This window comes from Hippopotamus amphibius, chromosome 8, assembly GCF_030028045.1.
Source record: "Hippopotamus amphibius kiboko isolate mHipAmp2 chromosome 8, mHipAmp2.hap2, whole genome shotgun sequence".
Classification (NCBI taxonomy): domain Eukaryota; kingdom Metazoa; phylum Chordata; class Mammalia; order Artiodactyla; family Hippopotamidae; genus Hippopotamus; species Hippopotamus amphibius.
This window is the reverse complement of record NC_080193.1, coordinates 44,997,549-45,022,295: the sequence shown is the minus strand read 5'-3', so window position 1 is coordinate 45,022,295 and position 24,747 is coordinate 44,997,549. Positions and strand designations below refer to the sequence as shown.

At 41.2% G+C, this 24,747-nt stretch overlaps 1 protein-coding gene across 3 annotated transcripts in view; it reads left to right on the top strand.

Moving 5' to 3' along the window:
- Positions 1-223: 223 nt before the first annotated feature.
- PLEKHB2 (pleckstrin homology domain containing B2) overlaps positions 224-24,747 on the top strand; it is a 53,100-nt gene continuing 28,576 nt past the window's right edge. Inside the window, exons 1-4 of one of the 3 annotated variants that reach the window (XM_057746353.1) lie at positions 224-334; positions 12,555-12,599; positions 16,017-16,169; positions 17,189-17,291. In XM_057746353.1, the coding sequence (XP_057602336.1) occupies positions 12,563-12,599; positions 16,017-16,169; positions 17,189-17,291 (293 nt within the window). In that variant the 5' untranslated portion in view covers positions 224-334; positions 12,555-12,562. The remainder of the gene's footprint in view (positions 335-12,554; positions 12,600-16,016; positions 16,170-17,188; positions 17,292-24,747) is intronic. The other 2 variants (XM_057746354.1, XM_057746355.1) reach the window with 2 other exon arrangements.

Here is a 24,747-nt window from a genome sequence, read left to right as displayed (position 1 = left end):
CAGTTCTAGAGTCCGTCATTTCTCTAAAGAGCCCTGCCCGGCTTCTATTATCGGAGGGTGGTACCACAAGATCAGGGGGCCTACAGTTCCTTTCCAGGTGAAACTTAAGCTCACCCGGCGCGCCCCCACCCCCACCCCCGGCCAGGCTTGCCCGGGTCCCACCGCGCCTCCCGGCCTGCCGTGCGTACCCTGCACATGCGCGCCGGAGAGGCGTGACGTCAGACGGCGACCGCGACCGGGACGCTGGCGTCAGGCAGTCGGAGGCGAAAAGCCGGACAGTGTCCTTGCGCTCCCGCCCTGCTTAGGTGAGCGGCTGCGGCCGGAGGCTTTGCAGGTGAATGTTCCTGTCCGATCCGGGCGACCCCGACCCCCTCGGGCTGGGCCCACCCATCCCGCACCCCTCCAAGGAGACGCCAGCCTCGCGCCCTCCGCTCCCCACCTGGGGCGTCGGTCCCTCCGGAGCCTCCCCAGGAGAGGCCCGTCAGCGCCCCTCAGTCCCACCCGAGTCCTTTCCTCCTCCCTCCCCGCTTCTTCTCTTTCCCCTCCCCTCCCTTCCTCGGGTCCCTCCCGAGCCTCCCCTACAGCCGCCCGCTTGCGCCCCCTCCAGAGCGGACTCCCGCCCCCCCCCCCCCGGGTTCTTCTGGAGCCTTCCCTAGAGCCGCACGCCCGCGCCCCCTCCGAGCGGACCCCGCCACCGGCTCCTTCCCTTCCCCCCCCCTCCCCTCCCCTCCCCTCCCCTCTCCCCCGGTCGCTTTAGAGTCTCCCCGGGAGCCACCCGCCCCGCCAGAGCGCTGCTGCTGCCGCCCCCCTTCCTGCTCCCTGCCGGCACCCCGCCTTTCTGCCCTCTGGGCGCGGGTCTCTGCCCCTGCGGTCCCTCTAGTTGCGGGGGTTTGGCCTCTTGTTGGTTCTCCTCTCGCCCGGAGGTCGCATCCTCCTTAAGGAGTCCGGAACGGCATTGAAGCTGGGCGCTCGCGGGTGGGGTCCGCCTCAGCTGCATTTCACCTACTCTTGGTTTTGCGGTGTCATTAGTTTTAAGTGCTCCATGTTGTATTATATATCTTTTCTTCTCGATTGACTGTCTCATCTAATTACATTGGGAACCCCAGAGGTCAGGGGTTTTCATTTCGCCTCCGGGTAGTGCTTTTTGTTTGTTTTCAACGCAGAAGAGGCTTCGGAAATGACCGAATAGTAAAGTTCCAGGTTTTCAGGGAGAGTGGGGGAAAGAGGTGGGACGGTCGCACTGTCAAAAATCTAGGGGGACCTGGTTAATTCCAAACGCTGTTGACTCCCGAGAAGCTTTGGGTTTTTTAAAATATCTTCTCTGACTAGGACAGAGTGGAGCCACTGCCAGAGGGAGCGGCTCCTGATGTCTAAAAGAAGGGAAGTTCCTGGGTCCTGATGATCTTTGAGGAAATCAGTGCCAATGCAGGAAGTGACTTGTCTAAAAGTCACGAGGGGAATTAGGGCCCAAGCTGGGACTGTTAACTACCTGCTTATTTACGACCCTTGATGTTTGTCTGACAAATTAATGACCAAAGTATCTGTGTATGTGTGCATCTGCTGCTGCGATTCGTTCTCTTGTGCTCAGGAGAGTGTCCCCTGGGTCCAGGAAGTTCTTAAAGCTGAACTGGGCTGGGTTGGGTTGATGGTTATTGATAGGAGGTGAGTATTGGGAAGAGAGCTGGGCAGATGCTTGTCTGGGCCTCCCTTGTGCTTGGTGTTTACTCAGCCTGGTAGTGATTTCTTTACTTAACTCCCCCCATCTCCGAAGGCAGGAGTCACACATATGTTGCAGGTTTACCCTGGCAGATAAGAGTGTCTGGCACAATATAGGTGGTCAGTAAATGCTTACTGAAGGAGGCTGCAGAAAAGAACTCAGAACCTGACAAGGGTTCTTTGCCAGCATATTTATAATGGTATTAGCACATTCTGTAGTAAAAATTACTGGTAATCTCAGGGACTGAATTTGTGAAATGTGTAGGTCAGAGGTATAGAAAGAACAGATTACCACTCTTGAGGTAGTCATGTTACTCCTTGGGAAGATAGAGGTTTTTCTTTTTTTTAAATTAGTTTTTATTGGAGTATAGTTGCTTTACAATGTTTTGTTAGTTTCTACTGTACGGCAAAGTGAATCACCTCTACGTATACATATATTCCCTCTTTTTTGGATTTCCTTCCCATTTAGGTCACCACAGAGCATTGAGTAGAGAGGTTTTTCTTGACTCCCTCTAGAAGATTTGCTATACTTCCTGTCTTGCCATCCTACGTTAATATTTGGGTTCTTTCTCCTTTCCTCTGTCTTTTTCTTTCTTGCTGGATGTTTAAAGAAACTAAAGAAATAGTTTATTAGTGTCAGTAACTACCCAAAACTGCTGAGTAAAATGAACTATTAAAGATGGTACAGAAAGTGGGCTAGTTGAACCAGTCATGTTTTATTGGTTGTGTATTTGCTTCTGAATTTAATCATGAGGACAGAGTTGAACTTTCTTGCCTCTTTGTTTTAATCTGTCCTTTGATGAGTGCTCATATTGAGCTTGTTGTTAAGAATTGATTGCCACCTGAAATGGCCAACACCACATGCGAACTGACCTCTAAATGGTGATGGATCACCCAATCCTTCGTGTGCTCTGTGTCATTTTGGAGTCCTTGAGGAACAGTTTTCTTTTCCTCCCTTTGATAAGGAATTAACTTATATAGCTAAAATGCTAACACATTCTGTAAGTATGTTTCCTGATAATCTCAGGGAGTGAATTTGTGAAATGTGTTGGTCAATGGTACAGAAAGAACAGATACCATTTTTTTGTTTGTTTTTGGCTGCACTGCTTGTGGGATCTTAGTTCCCCAACCAGGAATCTAACACGGGCTCTTGGCAGTGAGAGCTCGGAGTCCTAACCACTGGACTGCCAGGGAAGTCTCCACATATCACTCTTGAGGTAGTCTTATTATTTCTTGGAAAGGTAGAGAGTGCTAACTAGAGGAGCCAGGTAAAGTGGGCTTTCAGTTCAGAACTGTCAGATTCCAAAGGCAATATTCTTTCCACCTCTTAAATTGGTCCCTTTTGGATTCAGTGATTTTTAAAGTGATTTGAGCTCATATTTAAAATAAATTGGGGAATTCCCTGGTGGTCCAGTTGTTAGGACTCTGAGCTCTCACTGCCAAGAGCCCTGGGCTGGATCCCTGGTCAGGGAACTAAGATCCCACAAGCCGCCCGGCACGGCCAAAACAAAACAAAACAAAACAAACCCACCCCCCCAAACCCCAAAACTTGAATTGTTGAATATGGTTTGGATTTTTAAAACTTTCTGTAGGTTTTGTTGGCATGTAGGTAATATGGCTATTTGGCAACTAGTTTGCTGGCATTTTATCCCGTAGAAACCAATAGCAGGACAGATTTCAGTGAGTTTTAGTTTATGCATTAGATCCTGCTCCAGGAGATAAATAATAATGAAAAGCTGAAATAAGTTATGGAGAGTGGAGTTCAGAAAGGTACGTCAAAAAGCTACTCCTGTTCCTTCAGAGACTGGTTTAGTTATGTACTCTGGGAAGTTTTTTCGGTTTGATTTTTTTTTTTCTTCTAGGTCTGTGTTCAAATTTTGACTGTCATGTGCATCTTACTAAGTCTTCTAAGCCATTTGAGAACCAGCCTGATGTGGTTCTGTCTTCTAGAATGTTTTAGGCCAATTTTAGTCAGGTGGATTATAAGGAAATAGTAACAAAAATAGCAGTAATGATTGCTGTGGGAACATTTCTTAGTTTTAGTAACTATCAGGCACTATGCAAATACAAGTCATTTCACCCAGTTTTCCAAACGTCCTATCAAGTAGGTGTTAGTATTCTCATTGTATGGATGAAGAAACGAAGGCTTAGAAAAGTTAAGTAACTTGCCCAAGGTAATTCATAAGTGATTGAGCCAGGATTTAAATGCAGTTCTTTTGACTTCAAAGCCTGTACTCTGAAGCATTAGGCTTTATGAATTTTTAAAAAGCATATTATCAAAATCATACCTTATGATTTTTGATTGCTAAAAATATATTGTTTCTCCCCCCATTTTAAAAACAAAGAACTATTAGAAGGAAGGTTCAAGTAAATGCTGTTCATCTAGGTTTTTTTTTTTTTTATATTTGAGGAAAATTCACATTATTGTGTACATGTTCACATTTATCAAAGTAATACATATACATAGGTTGAAAAGCCTGATAGCACTTTAAACCTCACAGTCAAAAACTCACTCCCTTTCCATTAACTAGAGACAATGTTTTCACCTTTTTTTAGCTGCCTTTTTTATATTTATATTCAAGACATGATAACATTGCTATTGATTTAGATGTAATCTTGACTTCCTGCCATACAAGAATTTTGCCTCCTGTAAACACTTCTTGAGTCCACCAGAATCTCTTAGATAACATCAATTTCTGTCCCCCCACCCCCACCCCCCGACACTCTGTCCTCCAGTCTGGACTGGTTTCTTTTCTAGGCCTGGGGAACAGCTGTCTTCATGGGACTTTCCTTCACCTGCATCCTGGGCGATTTCTTTCTCTTGGTCCCTTATTGGCTCCCCTAGTCCCTCTTGGTTTATGCTTTCAGTTTGGTGGAATACAGTCTTCACTAGGCTCTGGAAGCAGGGTAGGGTACATGGAAGGTAAATCTTAAGTTTTTCAGCATGTGTGTAAATGTCTTTATCTACTTCATTAATAATTTGACTGGGTATGGAATTCTGGCTTGAAAATAATATTCTCTCAGCATTTTGAAGGTATTGATCCATGCCTTCCAGCTTCCAGCATTGTTGATAAAGATGCTCTAATGCTTTGTTTATCCTTTATGTGTCCTCTTTTTTGCTCTGGGAAGTTTTTACGTTCTATTCTTTGTCCATAGAGTTCCGAAATTTCGTTATCAACCTCACTGAGGGTATTTTAAAATTCATCTTGCTGGACACTCATTGAAGCTTTTGTGTCTGAAAATGCATTGTCCTGTTCTGGAAAATGTTTGTATAGAATTTTTTTCTACTTTTTTGCTAGTTTATTAGGAAACTCTCTTATAAGCAGGATGTTTTATATCCTGGGCTTATCCTATAATTTTTTTCATCTCTTGGCCTTTTTTTTGTTTTCTCTTTTTCCTTTCAGAGATTTCCTCCATCATGGTCTTTTCAGTTCTTATATTTTAAATTTTGGATAATAATTTTTAACTGAAAGCTCTTAATGTTCCTATTTTAGAACATTTTGGTTTTGTTTTTTGGATACAATATTGTGTATCATTTCTCTGATAAAAGTAATTTTCTTAAAAGTTTTCCTTTGCTCCCTACAGTTGTTTCTGATTCCTGTGAGGTTTTTGAGTTTTCTTAATTTTATTTTTTTCAGTCTCCCATCTCTACGCTTCCTCAAATGTCTGAACATGCGTGCTATCTGTTTCTATTTAAGATATTTAAAAAACTGCTTGAAAGTTTGTGTGTTTGTTTAAAGCTCACTTGGCAAGCTTCCCTGTATGGTTTTAGGCAGAGACCGGCTTTTTTTACAGAAAAAAAAAATTGTCAGCATCAATGAGCCTTGGGTTGTGCCCTTTGTTCAGAGCTGGAGAGTCTGGGAGTTAAGTAATGGAAGAGGACAGGGCGTTTAAGACATTTACTTACTCTGTTACACCTCTACGTGTGGCATCTCACTTCCACTCTGAGCGATCATTGGTGTCCCCAAGACTAGAACCTCTGTGTTTCAGCTTTTCCAGAGAGGAAATCCTCAGGTTTGGGGAGGGTAGTTGCCTGGATGTGTAGAGGGCCTACTCTTCTTAAAGACTTTCTTTTTTTTTTTTTTAATTAATTACTTAATTTATTGGCTGCATTGGGTCTTCGTTGCTGCGAGTGGACTTTCTTTAGTTGTGGCAAGCGGGGGCTATTGTTCGTTGTGGTGTGCTGGTTTCTCACTGCAGTGGCTTCTCTTGTTGTGGAACATGGGCTCTAGGTGTGCGGGCTTCAGTAGTTGTGGCGCTTGGGCTCAATTGTTGTGGCTCTCGGCCTCTAGAGTGTAGGCTCAGTAGTTGTGGCGCATAGGCTTCGTTGCTCCGTGGCATGTGGGATCTTCTAGGACCAGGGATTGAACCCACGTCCCCTGCGTTGACAGGCAGATTCTTAACCACTGTGCCACCAGGGAAGTCCCAAAGACTTTGAGTAACTTCTGATATTCTTCCCGGGCTTCAGAATTATCTCATACTTCCAGTTTCTGAATCTTCACAGTGTTCTGTGGCTAGAGTTGGCTTGCTGTGTTGTGGCTTCTTAGTAGCACGTGAAAATCAGAGAAAGCTGAATTTTGTACTTGTTATTACTTGACCATTTGCTTTTGAAACTTTCACAATGATCTTAGCATCTCATCTGCTTTTGTCTGCTGCGGTTCTTTTTGTCTTTGTGGTTTTATGCCTTGTTTTCCCCTTAACTCTCATTTTAGTTGCATTTCAGGAGAGAGCAGAGTTAGGTGTTTAATCTGTCATTAATATTGGAAATAGCAAAGCGGTCACCAGCATGGATGATCTTTACGTTATTCATAGATTTTTTGTCTTGGATTCTCATTTTAATGTCATTGTTGTGTCTTCTTTCTTTGGAAATAACTCTTATGTGAATTGTAGTGTTTAGTGACAAGAAATATGCATTTTCCAGAAATATGTAATATTTCTGTACAGTGTAGAGGGAAAAATGGGAAGATGGATATTTAAAGTCTGCCTTTTTTTCTTTTTCCCCTCTGAGCACTGGTCCTAGGTAACTGCAAGGCAGGGCAGGCTAGCAGGATCCAGGACCAGGAGCTGTTTTAGGCAGTGGCATGTGAATGCTCTATAAGGCTGAGGGCAAGTAGGCTGAGTCCTCCTCTGCTTTGTGGTCAGGGTTCAGGATACACTGGAGGAGCTTGGCAGGGGACAAACTCTAGATGGAAAGATTTAGTTGTGGTCCAGCATAGGTAAGGTGGGTCATTTAAGAGCACATGAGGCACTGTTATTTAAGTACTTGTTACCCTTGGTGTCTCTTATTTATACGGCCCATTGTGGGGGTCTGTATTGTGTTATATCTTGCTAATGGGTTAGGAGTCAGAGGGGAGGGTGCTCCTGCTGATGCTCCACGTGGTGATGTGATACCAGCATGGTACCTGACAGAAGAGGCTAGTAGACACAGTCAGAGGACACATACCTCTTTAATGGAGATAAAGAATTTATTTTTGTGCACTCAGAGGACTGCCCATCTGGTCTCTGCTAGATGGTAAAATGTCCAGCCTCACTTCCCCAAGAAGATGTCCTTGTCTGATCTGAGTGAAGCTCCCACAGGTGCTTTAAGAAGCTCCTTTAATATACTCTTGGCTTCTGACTTCTGGAGACTGGCTTGTAAGTGCTTGCTCAGCAAGTACAAGTAACCAAACTCAGCGCATTGCTGAGGGTGTGAAGCCAGGGTTCTTTTCCGGGAGTAATTTCTCCCCAGCAGTGTAAGTTTTAGGAAGCCTGTTCCTACAGTCTTCTCTGCTGCCTGTGTTTCGGTACACTTGAGTCTTTAACTCAGAAATCTAGACATTTTGTCTTAAAAAAGAAATCCTAACATCTTAAGTAAACAAAAAAATATCTCTTATTGTTAGTGCAGTAACTGTTTGAGTTATTTAGTGAGAGGAAGGGATTATACAAAGTCTAAGCTTTTTTTTTCCCCTTAACCTCCCCTCCTCCGTGCCCACAGTTGTGACACTGAAGTCATGTTGGAAGATGTGTTTTCTCTAACACGTTCTATAGTGATGTATCTGGTTTTAATCATTTTATACTTAGGATTGCATTCAGCCTCAGTTGCTTCTAATGAACCGTAATTATTATTTTCACATAGGCACTCATGTTGTCACAGTTGGCCATTAGATGCATTTTCTTCAGCTGGTTGAGTTTTTTTTTCCTGAAAGCATCTTTGTTTTTTGACAATAAGACATTTTAGGCACATCTTGAGGTATCCTGTCCCTGAATTGTAACCATCTCATTTTCAAGGAGTACTGGCACCTTTTAGAGGAGACCAGTATTAGAGATAAAAATCTGGGCATGCAAGACTGTTCCATGTAATGACTAACTGTAGACAGGATGACACCAGATAAGAAGCTACTTGAGTCTGCAGAACAATTACCCTTTTTCAAAAAGTCATGAGTTTCTGTTGCTAATTTCAGTTTTTCTTTCTACCTTGTAATAATCTAATTTTCCCTTTCTTTAATAGTTTTGAACTATTTTATATAGGCACGCCAAAGATAGGTTAACAATGTTGTCCTGTCGATGTAGAAGTTTTTTTTTTTTCCGTTTTAAATCTTGACTCCAGTGGCCTGGAATTGATTTCCAAGTCAGCTTTTCAGTTTTCTCTTGTTGACATCCTTTGAGCCACATCTACCTGAAAAGTAAAAGAAACCCAGCCTCACCCCAAGGAAATGCCAGAGAAAACATAGGCACAGTATCTGGCAACTCAGATATTGACCCATAGGATTAGTAGATAACTGGAAGTGCTAGGCCTTAATGAACTCTCTTTTTAACTCTTTATCTTCCTGGATGCTACTGGTGGTGGTGTGAATCTTACAGGCACCTAAAGTTGTTGGACTCGGATTTTTGAAGACCTGTGAATAAATGAAGCTGTTCTCAGTTTCAGTTAGGCTGAACTGACATTTTGACTATTATGAATGTCAGCAAATATAGCCAAATTAACGTCAAGAATCATTAGAGATTAAAAAAAAAAATACCACAGAAGTCCAGAAGACTCCTTCCTGTTGCTCCACATTTTTACACTGTTCGCTTGGTTCCACAACCACCAGTTCAGAAGGTACCAGCAAAGTTGCATGACAGCAATTCAGTCAGGTTTTATATTTGTATTGTAACTAGGTAGCTCCCAATACCTGAAAGTAATTTTTCGCCTATTCCCAGCCATTTTCCAAAGGAAAATAAGTTTATGTTATGATTGTAGGAAGTTTTAGTATAAATATCCAGGATTTGGCATGGATGAATACATGTTATATACCCTTCCAGTTTTATGTTCTGGAGTAATAATATCACTGCAGAGATGTGATGCTATCTGTAACATTCCATGCCCTATCTTTTTTTTTTTTTTAATTAATTAATTAATTAATTTTATTTTATTGGCTGTGTTGTGTCTTTTTTGCTGTGCGCAGGCTTTCTTTTAGTTGCAGTGAGTGGGGGCTACTCTTCGTTGTGGTGCACGGGGCTCCTCATTGCCGTGGCTTCTCTTGTTGTGGAGCATGGGCTCTGGGTGCGTGGGCTTCAGTAGTTGCAGCACATGGGCTCAGTAGTTGCGGCTCACGGACTCTAAAGCGCAGGCTCAATAGTTGTGGCACACGGGCTTAGTTGCTCCGAGGCATGTGGGATCTTCCTGGAGCAGGGATCGAACCGGTGTCCCCTGCATCGGCAGGCGGATTCTTAACCACTGTGCCACCTAGGAAGCCCTCCATGCCCTATCTTTTTAACTTACAAGTTTAACCTGTTTTTTTCCATTAGAATGTAAGCTAACATGAAAGCAGGGATTTTTGGTTTGGTCACTGTTGTATCCTTAAAGCCTGCTGCAAGGCTGGGCACACGTTAGATGTTCAAAGAATATTTGTTGAATGAAAATATGTTGTTATTATTTCTCTGCCTCAAATCCTTTTGGAAGTAAATGATTGTTTTAGGATGTTTTAGACTTCAAGTTGCAGGAAGCTAGTTCAACTCAGGTTAAATAATGAAGAAATCCATCCTTTTGCTTAATGGAAAGGCTTGCGTTAGCAGGAGTTTCCTGGTTGGGTGAGTCAGAGGCTCAGCAGTTAGCGCTGCCATCTCAACAGTCAGCTGCCCTCAGGCACATCCCCTTACCATCAGCAGGTGTCTCCCAGCAGCTTGCACATCCACTGGGAGAAAGAGAAGAGACTGACTTTGTGTATCTGGTTCATCTGGGACTATATGTTTTGAGTACCTAAATGTGGGAGGGAAAGATGATAAAAAGTTTTTCCTTTCTTGGTGAGGGCAGACAGCATGAATTGGCAAAAACTGTGGGAAGACTAAGAACCTTCAGATTACAAGATTTTGGAGATAGTGGAATATAGGATGACTTGTGAGGCTTGAGCCGTACTTAGACGTGGGAAAAATTAAATAAGTGAGGGGGGGAGAACTCATTTGTTCTTTTTTTCTTTTCTTAAAATATTTATTTATTTATTTGGCTGCATTGGGTTTTAGTTGTGGTGCCTGGGCTCTTCGTTCTGGTATGTGGGCTTCTCTAGACGTGGTGCATGGGCTTTACAGCATGCAGGCTTAGTTGCCCCTCGGCATGTGGGATCTTAGTTCCCTGTACAGGGATCAAACCTGCATCACCTGCATTGGAAGGTGGATTCTTAACCACTAGACCACCAGGGAAGTCCCTCATTTGTTTTTTGAGGTGACCACTTGGGCTTGTGCTTCATTTTGCTATCCTTCCAAACCTTTGTGCCTTAAAGAGAATACCTAAAAATGCTATATTAGAAAACAAAAGTGGCCCATGATCTCAGCCTCCAAATAATATCTTGTTGATTTCAAAACAATAAAATGATATAACACTTGCCAACTGTTTTAAAACGCTTAAATAGTACAGAAAGGTGTAAGAGGCCCGAATAGTCACCCTCTTTTCTGACACGTACACAGCATTGCCTCGTTCCTCTCCTCAGAAGTCCACATTGTTAACAGTTTTTATCATCATTCCAGAAAACAGTAGTGCAGTTATCAGCTATGTGTGTTCATGAGCACACGTTCTAATTCCTTCCTTTTCACATCTGCATAATGATCTGCCATATGTGGAGGTGCCCAATAAGCAGTCCTCTTTCCTGGGGCCCTTTGGTTGGGGCTGGTGTTATATGTGTGTTGGTGAACCTGTGCATGTGTATCAGTGTGACACATTCCTAGTAAAGGTGAGATTGCTAGGTCAAAGTAAATGAATATTTAAAATTTGGATGGATATTGTCAAATTTCCCTCCCAAAAGGTTACAGTAGTTTTCATTCCTGCCGTTATGCTTTCTCCTTTCTTGGTATCAGTTTTTTTTTCATTTGTGGCCCTCTGATAGGTAATATTGTTAACTTGTGATTTGAATTTTGTTAGTTGAATTGAAAGAGAAATGGAGTAGCTTAAGAATTTTTTGCACATTCACGTTTCTTTTTCTGTGAACTGCCAAATGATTGCTGTTTCTAAGTGAGCTTTGTAAGTGAAGGAAATTAACTCACTGCTGCCATATGTATAGCTGTAAAATGTATTTTTCTTAATCTTTTAGTGGTCTTTTGGATTTTATTTTTGCCAGTCAGATTTTTATTTTTATGGAGTTAAGTTTATGAGACTTTTTTTCCTGTGACTTCTGGTGCTCCGCTCTGATCTGGTGCATTAGGGCACACTATGGGTAAGGCTGCGGCAGCCAGACCCCAGAGCCCCACAGTACCTGGCATATTAGAAAAAGCCACAAGTTCTTAACAGAGCTGAATCTTTGTGTTCTGGGGCTCCTTTATGTCAGGTAGATGTAAGCAGAGTTAGACTTAGTAAGGTGGGCAGGGTGCTGAGGCTAAAGCCTACAGTGTGTGTGGGGGGGGATTGTATTGGTCCCATTAAGGAGGTGTCAGGTAAATTCCAGGTGGCCAGTGAGGTAAAATGGCTCTGGTCCTTTCCTCAGCTGACACTGAAAAGGGATAAGGACAGAGAATTAGATCAAAGGGCTGTGATTTTGTGATGTAATAAGAAACATTTGAACTTCTAAAACTCTTGGAATTTTCCTGAGAGATAGACGCATTGAGTGTCTCTTTATTAATAACAAACCCCTTTCAACCATACTTGAGTTTATGCTAATAAGATGATAAGATGATTCTTTGTGGGCCCCTAGATAACTTCAGGGTGAGGCTGGTTGCCAGAGGAACCAAGCTTGTGATAAGAAGGTTAGAACTTTCAGCCCCACCCCTGGGCCTCTAGAGATGGCAGAGAGGCTGGAGATGGAGCTTAATCACTATGTCCAATGATATAATCAATCATAGCTACCTAATGGAACCTCCTTAAAAACCCCTAAGTGAGAGAGTTCCAGTGATCACATGGAGATGCTGGGAGAGTAGTTCCTGGAGAGGCACGGAAGCTCTGCACTCTTCCCCGAGTCCTTGCCCTCTGTGTCTCTTCCATCTGGCTGTTCCTGAGTTGTATCCTTTTATCATGAACAGGTAATAGTAAGTAAAGTGCTTTCCTGAGTTGTGTGAGCCATACTAGCAAATTTTTGAATCTCAGGAGAGCGTTGTGGGCACCCCCAGTTTATAGATCAGAAATACAGGTGGCCTAGGGACTTGTGTCTAAAGTGGGAGCACTCTTGTGGAACTGAGCCCTTAACCTGTGAGGTCTGATGCTAACTCTAGGTAGTTACTGCTGGGGTCTAATTGAATCAGTGGACATGCAGTTGGTGTCCTGAGGATTGGAGAATCGGTTGTTGCTATGGAAAAACCCCACACATTTGGTGTCAGAAGTGTTGTGAGTGAAAACAGCTCATACGGGTCATTCTCTTTTCTGGGTATAATTTTGAACCTGCCTGTTTCTTCTTCTATAGGTGAAAAGATGGCATTTGTGAAGAGTGGATGGTTGCTGCGACAGAGTAAGTATAGGACATGAGCCCCTTGGTCTGGGTTTAGTGTTACCGTAGGGTACATCTTTATTTGTGTGGCTGAAACTGCCAACGTTTACAAGCAAGTAATAAAGTCTTATTAATGTTGTAGCCCTGAATTTCCTCTTGCAGATTTTTAGAGCTCTATGAACTGTTTTTCTGCACACACGGAGCTTATTGGTTGCTGCCTTAACAGGAACCAGGGGATTGTAGTAGTCCCTGCTGGTTTCACTTTTCTCACTAGCCTGCTGTATTATTATTATCATTATTATTATTTGCCTCCACCGTGTGGCAAAGTTAGTTCCCTGACCAGGGATGGAACCTGTGCTCCCTGCAGCAAAAGCACGGAATCTTAACCACTGGACCACCAGGGAAGTCTCTAGCATGCTGTATTATTAACGGCTGACCCGAGGTTCTTGAGTTGATATACTAGCTGCTCCCTTTGTGGGAAATCTCATCTGGGGATTGAACAGTGACCAGATTCTGAAATACTGGAGTCTTTAATTACAGATTTTTAAAATTTATTTATTTATTTTTTTGGCTGCGTTGAGTCTTCGTTGCTGTGTGCAGCCTTTCTTTAGTTGTGGCAAGCAGGGGCTACTGTTCATTGTGATATGTGGGCTTCTCATTGAGTGGCTTCTCGTGTTGCAGAGCATGGGCTCTAGGCATGCGGGCTTCAGTAGTATGGTTCAGGGGCTCAGTCGTTGTGGCTTGCGGCCTCTAGAGTGCAGGCTCAGTAGTTGTGGCACACGGGCTTAAGTTGCTCTGCGGCATGTGGGATCTTCCCAGACCAGGGACTGAACCTGTGTCTCCTGCATTGGCAGGAGGGTTTTTAACCACAGCGCCACTAGGAGAGTCCCTAATTATAGATTAAGATTTGACCTGAGGGAATGAGTTTGCCTAAAACCAACTCTTTTGTATCTCCAAAAGGACTCTGGAGAAGAGTCTCAGTTCTTTATTTATGGGCATGAGTTCATTTTCTTAGACTTATCTCTGTGGGCCTGCATATACTTAACTCTGCTTATCTCTGAGGCTGCCACCTGAAGTAGGATTCATAGTATGTTTTAAAACAGGAAGAAGCAGCTCTGCTTATTGCAGAAAGAGTAAGCAGATTATTCTGCTATCTTTCCAGAAAGAGCAGAGTTAAGGGAAAAGTGACTAGTATATAGTTTCTGACTCCAGCAAAAGCTTGAGTGGTAGTATATACTGTTTATTGTTCAGATATGAGTTTGTGTTTAAGGGATATCTTCCATACTTAGCTAAAACTGAGACTAGCAATGAAGAATGGACTGCATACCTTAGACAGTTTATAAAAACCATTTGTGAAGCTTGTTTGTATTCCTGTTATTACTGATTTTTACATATGTTATATAATTATCACAACAACTCTTTGAGGTAGGTGGCATTATCCCAAGCTTCCACTTGAGTAAATTGAAGTTCACTGATACTAGGTAATTTGTCCAAATGTTAACTATGGGTGGCAAACCTACATTCAAACTCAGGACTGTCTTGTTTCAACATCAACACCCTTTCTACAGGAGACAAGCTTTCAGCCTGTCTGTCCTGTTACTAGTTTTACATTCTCAGACCTGCAGCTGCACAGGTGTCCCTTCAAGGTCTATGACAGTCCTGTATTCTGAGAATAGATGGAGCTGTTACATTGTTGGCTTAAAAAAAAAAAAAAAAAAAGTGGCAGCATATTGGAATCTAGCCCCAGTGTTTGTGTAAGTTCCTTGTCTTGGGTTTTGTGATCCTGAAATGGTCAGGGGACATGGAGAGCCTTGCTCAGACCTGGAGGATGTGTCTTCTCTTCCTGTGCTCTTAGAGGGCAAGCTTCCTTTCTCCATCATAACCCAATGTAAATGTTCTGTCTTTATAAGTGAACAGTGACCCTTTTGACAATTTTGTGCTTCCCATCAGTGCTTAGCATGATGATGTATACAAAATGGGAATTCTGTAAATAAGTTGTACAGACTTTTCCAGTATCTTAGTCATGGCTATCTCATAAGTATGTATTCAGAAGACTTATTCCATTTCCCCATCTCCCGTATGTGTAGGTTGATTTTCCTTCTTTGTTAAAGCAGAATTATCATTCATAATAAACTAAAATGGGCTGAGTTGTATTATATACTGAGTTGCAGAGCAGCAGAGATACATATGTAGTTAATATATGCATCGCTATCTTCAGAATTCCTTTTCCTGCCATTGCCAAATAGACCCTTAGGACCCAGTATCCGGACTCTGGAGGACAGCCTAATTTAGGATTCTGCAGTCAGGGCCTTGATGGCAAGTGCAGTACTTCAGTAGAACTCCCCAATCCGGTGATTACACTTATCTGTGTTTGGGTGGCTCTCTTTGGTAGTTTCTGCACAGCTCAGGCACTGCCGATCAAATGGATGTTGGGTGTCACTTATTTGTCAGTTTGGGCAAGTGCTGTGGTTGCTCCTCAGCAAGGAGGGTGTCTCTAGTGGTAAAAGATTCAGAAGGCTGCTGGGTTGAATATTTGGTTGATACATGCAGCAGACATGGGAGCATAAGGAGAGGCATGCGCAGTGGAATTTGTGCACATTGGCTAAGAACAGGGTGGGATCTATAGGAACAAAAGATGCAGTTGGTAGCATATGGATATGAGAAAGGTACAGGGATGACTTAGTTTTCCCTTTTGGCTGACAAGGAAATTAGAGTTTTGTAAAGTTAAATGCCTAGTCCAAGATTACAAATGAATGGCTGAATTCTGTCAAACTAATAGAGACATGTGAAGTAGTAGATGGATGTATGCTGGGTAGGAGCCAGGCCTTGGGCCTGGGTTAGTGCACTGGGTGTGGATGTATCCAGTATCTGAGCCTGCCTCATGTAGCCTTAGACAGGGAGACTCGCCCACACTGTGGGCAAGTCTCCCTGCCCACAGAGAAGGCGAGCATTAGAGAAGAGTATATTTGAAGGCCCTTCAAGAAAAAGAGAAAGACGTTTTTCCAGAAGAGGAGGGTATTACTGTTATTTGTATGTAGAGAGTTTACAATCCAACATTTTCTGCTCAATCTAGCAGTTAGATACCACTGGGAAAGTTTAGATATACTGCATAGAGAGTTAAATGGTAGACATGTTTCATTAGTCTAAAATCAAGGTTTTATTGAATTTTTTTTTTTTTTTTTTTATGTTTTGAGACTCTTAAGTTGGCAGCATTTTCAGGAAGAACTAAGTTCTCATGTTAGAGTATGCTGCATGCATCCCTCGTACAGCATGGGTGTTCATGCATTTTGGGTCTGCTTTCACTTCCATTTTTATGGACTGCTTTGGGCAGTTGTATGCAGGTACTCTTGGGACCAGAGGAGAGTTTCTTATGTTTCTGTTACATGTGAATTAGAGGACAAAGTCCTTGCTTTTCTACTCAAAGCCATTTTTTTTCAGGTACCATTTTGAAGCGTTGGAAGAAGAATTGGTTTGACCTGTGGTCAGATGGTCACCTGATCTATTATGATGACCAAACTCGGCAGAGTGTAGAGGATAAGGTCCACATGCCAGTGGACTGCATCAACATCCGCATGGGACATGAATGTCGGGGTAAGTGGGTCTGTCTTGTCCAGCTTCTGTTGCCTGCGCTTTCCCATTCTTGATAGGAGTGAATTCCTCTTCCTTACCCATTCTGCTTTCATTTATAGACCAGAGAAGGGTTTCATCTGGGAATAGGTAAGCAGATAAAACCAGACAGTTGGATTATGACCCATATGGGTCAGCAGATTAATTTTCTCCGAATTAGACGCAGCAGTCCACATTTCCGTTATCTCTCATGGAGAAAGTGGTGGAGAACTAAGGAACCAGAGTGCTGGGAACCCCAGGAAGGATGGAGCTACCCTAGGCAGTATAGATTTTGTGACTTAGAAACCGGCTTATTGATAACAACTCCAGTCAGTTTCTTAAAATCCATGATGTCTTTCCTGGAGTTATCCTTATATAAATTTTGAAGGAATAGTTTTTTTTTTAATCAGTATAGACTTATCTGTTTCTAATTAATGGCATATGTAGACTTCCCTGTTCATTTTATTAGCTCTGTTGCTATTTGGCATAAAGAGTCTGCTCTAGTAACCATTTGTGATATAATATCCTGCCCCTATAAATTCTTGAAACACAAGTCTCTACACAGGCTGTTGAAATCCTTACTTAAACCAGGCTCAGATATCATAGGTCTTACTTCTTGGTACACAGAGATACTTTAAACATTTGATTTTCACTTTTAAAGCAGCAATTTAGTTTGATGCTTCCTGTGAGTAAAAGCAGTAAGTATTCTGTTAACTGATGCTTTGCAACACTTTTCATTGTGCTTATTCTTCTAATGTCTGTGCTGTTTTGTATATCACTGTATGTGGATAGCCCTCTAGAAGAGGCTTACTGTTTCTCCTGCAGGAAGTTTAATTAGAATGGAGTAATGACTCATGTGTTAGGTTTTGTAGAGCAGAGATGTTTTATAATTGTAATGTTCTGAAGTACTGGTCCTTTGCTTATCTGAGCTGTTAAGAAGAAATCCTCAAAAAAAAAAAAAAACAACTATATAAATATTCCTGTATTCTATATATTTTTCATAGACATTCAGCCTCCAGATGGGAAGCCAAAAGACTGTCTGCTGCAGATTGTTTGCCGAGATGGGAAAATCATCAGTCTTTGTGCAGAAAGCACAGATGATTGTTTGTAAGTTTTTTTCCAATATGTTTAATTTAAAAAGTATTTTCTGTTTTTTTAAGCAATAATAATTATTACTTAAAGAAATATTTACTTATTGATTTGGCTTAGTTGCGGCATGTGGAAACTTTTTGTTATGGTGCACGGGCTCTTCGTTGTGGCATGTGGGCTTTGTGCGTGGGCTCTCTAGTTGTGGTACGTGGGCTTAGTTGCCTTGCAGTATGTGGGATCTTAGTTCCCCAACCAGGGATCAAACCCACGGCCCCTGCATTGGAAGGCGGATTCTTAAGCACTGGACCACCAGGGAAGTCCCAGTATTTTCTGTTTTAATATCCAGTTATGAGGAAGGGAAAAGAATGGGAGTGGAGTTTTCCTGTAGGCAGCAGAATAAATGACTCAGAGGATGTGTGAAAGAAATGTTAACAGAGTCTTAGTCCATGACTGATACCCCTGATCCTAGTTTCTGCCTCTGCAGAGCTGCTCATGAGGGCCCCATTATGGTGAATATGGTAGAAAGTATTAGATACAGCCACTTTGTACTCTCTTTTTGCATTACTAGATGCACATTGGGTGATGGGCATAGTTAAGTGGGTTCTTAAATCTTGTTCTTTTTTTGGCCACACCGTGAGGCTTGTGGGATATCAGTTCGCAGACCAGAGATTGAACCTGGGCTCTCGGCAGTGAGAGTGCGAAGTCCTAACCCCTGGACTGCCAGGGAATTCCCATTAAATCTTGTTTTTTTTATGTAAATGTCTTAAAAAGCACTGACAGCTGTATTATATCATATAGCCTTTTCTTCTTCTGGTGATTCTTAGTCCCATCTGCCATCTCTGAAGAAGGGGTATAGGACCACAAGAAGGAAAACCCAACCTTATTAATTCTCAGTCTGTTAACATTAGCATTGATGTAGGATCAGAATGTTGAAAACACTGATTTTTTTTTTTTTTCCTGTCCACACTGTACCATTACCATAGACTAACTCTGGACATTGTGAGACTTCACTAACAGAGATTATTATAATATTATTGTGTATTAAAATATTCTTGTGTATGTGACATTTTTTATAAAATCCAGCTGACCAGTTTGTCAGGATGCCTGCCCCTGCATTTCACTTACATAGTCATCCTCAATATAGGCATTTCTTCCATGCTAAACTCTAGGGTTTAAGTCCCAGATGTAGTTTCTTTTTTACATTTTTCTCATTTATATTAGTGAATCTAGAATGGCACTTTGTGGAAAAGATGTAGCTTTCCTAAAGACTAATGGAGAAGTGAACGCATGTCAAGCCAGTGTGCTACTTTTTTTATAAACTTAATAATTTAAGCTTATGTATATCGAATTTTTACTACTTAATATTATTTAAGCTTATGTATATCAAATGCTTATTTTGCACTGGACACTGCTAACTGCTTTATATATCGGGTTGGTCAAAAAGTTCGTTTGATTTTTTTCTGTAAGATGGCTCCAGTAATGCTTAGTTGTCTTTAACTTCATCTGAAACAATTTTGTTAGGTTGTATCGTGCCAGCTGCCATACCAGCATGCATTTTAAAAAAGCTTATCAAAATTGGTGAATTTTTGTGTAGCCATTTTAATATTGAAGATGGAAGGAAAAAAGAAACATTTTCAGCATATTATGCTTTATTATTTCAAGAAAGGTAAAAATGCAACTGAAATGCAAAAAAAGATTTGTGCAGTGTATGAAGAGGGTGCTATGACTGATCGAATGCCTCAGAAGTGGTTTGCGAAGCTTTTTCTGGAGATTTCTTGCTGGATGATGCTCCATGGTTGGGTAGACTAGTTAAAGTTGATAGCCATCAAATTGAGACATAAATTGAGAGCAGTCAGTATTATACCATGTGGGAGATAGCCAACATACTCAAAATATTGAAATCAAGCTCTGAAAATCAGTTGCACCAGCTTGGTTATGTTAATTGCTTTGATGTTTGGGTTCCACATAATTTAAGTGAAAAAAACCTTGACCTTATTTCTGCATGCGATTCTCTACCTAAATGTTAATGAAAATGTTCCGTTTTTAAAACAAATTGTGACGGGTGATTAAAAGTGGATATTGTACAACATTGTGGAATGGAAGAGATCGTGGGGCAAGTGAAATGAACCACCACCAACCACACCAAAGGCTGGTTTTTATCTGAAGAAGGTGATGTTGTGTATATGGTGGAATTGGAAGGGAGTCTTCTATTCTGAGCTCCTTCCTGAAAACCAAACAATTATTTCTAACAAGTACTGCTCCCAGTTAGGCCAACTGAAAGCAGCACTCGACGAAAAGCGTCCAGAAGTAGTCAACAGAAAACGCATAATCTTCCATCAAGATAACCCAAGATGGCATGTTTCTTTGATGACCAGGCAAAAACTCATACAATTTGGCTGGGAAGTTCTGATTCATCTAAATATTGCACCTTTGGATTTCCATTTGTTTAGGGCTTTACAAAATTCTCTTAATGGAAAAAATTTCAATTCCCTGAAAGACTGTAAAAGGCTCCTGGATCAGTTCTTTGCTCAAAAAGATAAAAAGTTTTGGGGAAATGAAATTATGAAGTTGCCTGAAAAATGGAAGAAGGTAGTGGAACAAAATGGTGAATACGGTGTTCAATAAAGTTCTTGGTGAAAATGAAAAGTGTGTCTTCTGTTTTACTTTAAAAACTGAAGGAGGGACTTCCTAGGTGGTGCAGTGGTTAAGAATCCACCTGCCAATGCAGGTGACATACATTCGATCCCTGCTCCAGGAAGATCCCACATGCCTGTGGAGCAACTAAGCCCATGCGCCACAACTGTTGAGCTCATGTGCCGCAGCTACTGAAGTGCACACGCCTAGAACCTGTGCTCCACAACAAGAGAAGCCACCACAATGAGGAGCCTGGACACCACAATGAAGAGGAGCCTCCACTGACTGCAACCAGAGAAAGCCCGTGTGCAGCAGTGGAAGACCCAATGTAGCCAATTAATTAATTAATTAAAAAATAAATAAAAACTGAAGGAACTTTTTGACCAACTCCATATACTGTTTAATCCTCACCATGGATGCTGTTCCTGTTGTAAAAAATTGAGGCATAGTGAGGTTAAGCAACTTTCCGTATCAGTTTTTTTAATGTTCTTGTAATAAACTACCACAAGCTCAGTGGCTTCAAACAATACAAATTTCTGATTACATTTTTGGAGGTCAGAGTTCTACACTAGGTCTCAAAGTGTTGGCAGGACCATGATTCTTTCTGGAGGCTCTAGGGGAGAGTCTGTTTCCTTGCCTTTTCCAACTTCCGGAGACCTCCTGCATTCCTTGGTTGCTGGGCTGAGCCCTGCTCTTGCTGTCATCTGTCTGATTCTCTGAAGCTGGGGAGGGTTATATTCTTTTAAGGACTTAAGAACAGTTTGAGCCAGCCTCAATAATCCAAGATAATCTTCCCTATTTCAAGGTCCTTAACCTTAAGTATAGCTGCAGAGTCCATTTGCTCTGTGAGGTAACATTTTTAGAGGTTCTGGGGTTTAGGATATGGTTCTCTTTGTAGGGAGGAGGCATCATTCTGTCTACTGTACTTCCCAGGGTTTTAGAGCTAGTGGACTAGACTCAGGATTTGAACCTTTGTCTTCATAGCCCATTGTTCTTTCTTTTTTTTTTCCCATCTGTATTGGAGTATAATTGCTTAACAATATTGTGTTAATTTCTGCTGTACAACAAAGTAAATCAGCTATATGTATACATATATCCCCATATCCCCTCCCTCTTGAGCGTCCCTTCCACCCTCCCTCCCTATCCCACCCCTCTAGGTTGTCACAGAGCATTGAGCTGAGCTCGCTGTGCTCCACAGCAGCTTGCCACTAGATATCTCCTTTACATTTGGTAGTGTATATATGTCAGTGCTACTCTCTCACTTTGTCCCCTCTCCCCCCGCCCCCCCCCCTTGTCCTCAAGTCTGTTCTCTACATCTACATCTCTAGGTTTGTCAGTACCATTTTTCTAGATTCCATATATATGCGTTAGCATATGGTATTTGTTTTTCTCGTTCTGATTTACTTCACTCTGTATGGCAGACTCTAGGTCCATCCACCTCACTACAAATAATTCAGCTATTGTAAATAATGCTGCACTGAACATTGTGGTACATGTAGCTTTTTTTTTTAAAATTGCTTATCTGTTTTTTTTTAAATACATTTATTTATTTATTTATTTTATTGGCTGTGTTGGGTCTTCATTGCTGCACATGGGCTTTCTCTAGTGGTGGCTAGCAGGGACTACTGTTCATTGTGGTGCACAGACTCCTCATTGTGGTGGCTTCTCTTATTGCGGAACACGGGCTCTAGGTGCATGGGCTTCAGTAGTTGTGGCGCATGGGCTCAATAGTTGTGACTCACAGGCTCTAGAGTGCAGGCTCAATGGTTGTGGCACGTGGGCTTAGTTGCTCCGTGGCATGTGGTATCTTCCTGGGGAAGGGATCGAACCCATGTCCCCTGCATTGGCAGGCAAATTCTTAACCACTGCACCACCTAGGAAATCCACATGTATCTTTCTGAATTATGGTTTTCTCAGGGTATATACCCAGTAGTGGGATTGCTGGGTCATATGGTAGTTCTATTTTTAGTTTTTTAAGGAACCCCCATACTGTTCTCCATAGTGACTATATCAATTTACATTCCCACCAACAATGCAGGAGGGTTCCCTTTTCTCCATACCCTCTCCAGCATTTATTCTTTCTAGATTTTTTGCTGATGGCCATTCTGGCCAGTGTGAAGTGATACATCATTGTGGTTTTGATTCACATTTCTCTAATGATTAGTGATGTTGAGCATCTTTTCATGTGTTTGTTGGCCATCTCTATGTCTTCCTTGGAGAAACGTCTGTTTAGGTCTTCTGCCCATTTTTGGATTGGGTTGTTTGTTTTTTTTTGATATTGAGCTGCACGAGCTGTTTGTGTATTTCAGAGGTTAATCTTTTGTCAGTTGCTTCATTTGCAAATATTTTCTCCCATCTTGAGGTTGTCTTTTTGTTATGTTTATGGTTTCCTTTACTGTGCAAAAGCTTTTAAGTTTCGTTAGGTCCCATTTGTTTATTTTTGTTTTTATTTCCATTATTCTGGGAGGTGGGTCAAAAGGATTTTGCTGTAGTTTATGTCATAGAGTGTTCTGCCTGTGTTTTCCTCTGAGAGTTTTATGGTCTCTTGTCTTACATTTAGTCCTTCAATCCATTTCGAGTTAATTTTTGTGTATGGTGTTAGGTAGTGTTCTAATTTCATTCTTTTACGTGTAGCTGTCCAATTTTCCCAGCACCACTTATTGAAGAGGCTGTCTTTTCTCCATTGTATGTTTTTGCCTCCATTGTCATAAATTAGGTGACCATATGTGTGTAGGTTTATCTCTGCACTTTCTATCCTGTTCCATTGATCTGTATTTCTGTTTTTGTGCCAGTACCATACTGTTTTGATTACTGTAGCTTTGTAATATAGTCTGAAGTTCAGAGAGCCTGATTCCTCCAGCTCCATTTTCCCTTCTCAGGATTGCTTTGGCTGTTTGGGGTCTTTTGTGTTCCCATACAAATTGTAAAATTTTTTATTCTTATTCTGTCAAGAATGCCATTGGTAATTTGATGGGGATTGCATTGATTCTGTAGATTGCTTTGGGTAGCGTAGTCATTTCACAATATTGATTCTTCCAGTCAAAGGACATGGTATATTTCTGCATCTGTTTATGTCATTTTTGATTTCTTTCATCAGTGTTTTATAGTTTTCTGAGTACAAATCTTTTGTCTCCTTTGGTAGGTTTATGCCTAGGTATTTTATCCTTTTTGTTGAGGTGGTAAATGGGATTGTTTACTTAATTTCTGTTTCTAGTTTTTCATTATTAGTATATTGGAATGCAAGAGATTTCTGTGCATTAATTTTGTATGCTGCAAGTTTACCAGATTCATTAATGGAGCTCTAGTAGTTTTCTAGTGGCATCTTTAGGATTTTCTGTGTATAGTATCATATCATCTGCAAGCAGTGACAATTTTACCTCTTCTTTTCCAATTTGTATTCCTTTTATTTCTTTTTCTTCTCTGATTACCGTGGATAGAACTTCCAAAACTATGTTGAATAAGACTGGCAAGCGTGGATGTCTTTGTCTTGTTCCTGATATTAGTGGAAATGATTTCACTTTTTCACCACTGAGAATAATGTTTACTGTGGGTTTGTTGTATATGGCAAGCCTTTATTATGTTGAGGTAGGTTCCCTCTGTGCCCATTTTTGGGGGAGTTTTTGTCATAAGTGGGTGTTGAATATTGTCGAAAGCTTTTTCTGCATCTATTAAGATGATCATATGGTTTTTATTCCTTAATTTGTTAATCTGGTGTATCACATTGATTTGCACATATTGAAGAATTCTTGGGCATTCCTGAGATAAATCCCACTTGATCATGGTATATGATCCTTTTAATGCATTCTTGGGTTCTGTTTGCTGGTATTTTGTTGAGGATTTTTACATCTGTGTTCATCAGTGGTATTGGTCTATAAGTTTCTGTTTGTGATATCTTTGTCTGGTTTTGGTATCAGGGTGATGGTGGCCTCGTAGAACGATTTTGGGAATGCTCCTTCCTCTGCAATTTTTTGGAAGAGTTTGAAAAGGATAAGTGTTAGCTCTTCTCCAAATGTTTGGTAGAATTTGCTTGTGAAGCCATCTGGTCCTGAACTTTGGTTGTTGGAAGATTTTGTATTACAGTTTCAGTTTCATTACTTGTGATAGGTGTGTTTATATTTTCTAACTCTTCCTGTTTCAGTCTTGGAAAATTGTACCTTTCCAGGAATTTGTCCATTTCTTCGAGGTTGTCCATTTTATTGGCATATAGTTATTTATAGTAGTCTCTTATAATTTTGTATTTCTGTGGTGTCAGTTGCGATTTCTCCTTTTTTGTTTCTAATTTTATTGGTTTGTGTCCTCTCCATTTTTTTCTTGATGAGTCTGGCTAAAGGTTTATCAATTTTGTTTATCTTCTCAGAGAACCAACTTTTAGTTTTATTGATCTTTGCTATTGTTTTCTTCATTTCTATTTCATGTATTTCTGCTCTGATCTTTATGATTTCTTTCCTTCTTCTGACTTTGCGTTTTCTTTGTTCTTCTTTCTCTAGTTGTTTAAGGTGTACAGTTAGATTGTTTATTTGAGATTTTTCTTGTTTCTTGAGGTGAGATTGAGTTGCTGTCAACTTCCCTCTGAGAACAGCTTTTGCTGCATCCCATAGGCTTTGGGTGGTTGTGTTTTCATTGTCATTTGTTTCTATGTATTTTTTTAAATTTCTTCTTTGATTTCTTCAGTGATCTCTTGGTTATTTAGTAGTGCACTGTTTAGCATCCATTTATTTTTATTTTTTACAGTTTTTTTTTTTCCCTATAATTTGTAATCTCACAGTGCTGTGGTCAGAGAAGATGCTTGATACGATTTCACTTTTCTTAAATATTCCGAGGCTTGATTTGTGACCCAAGA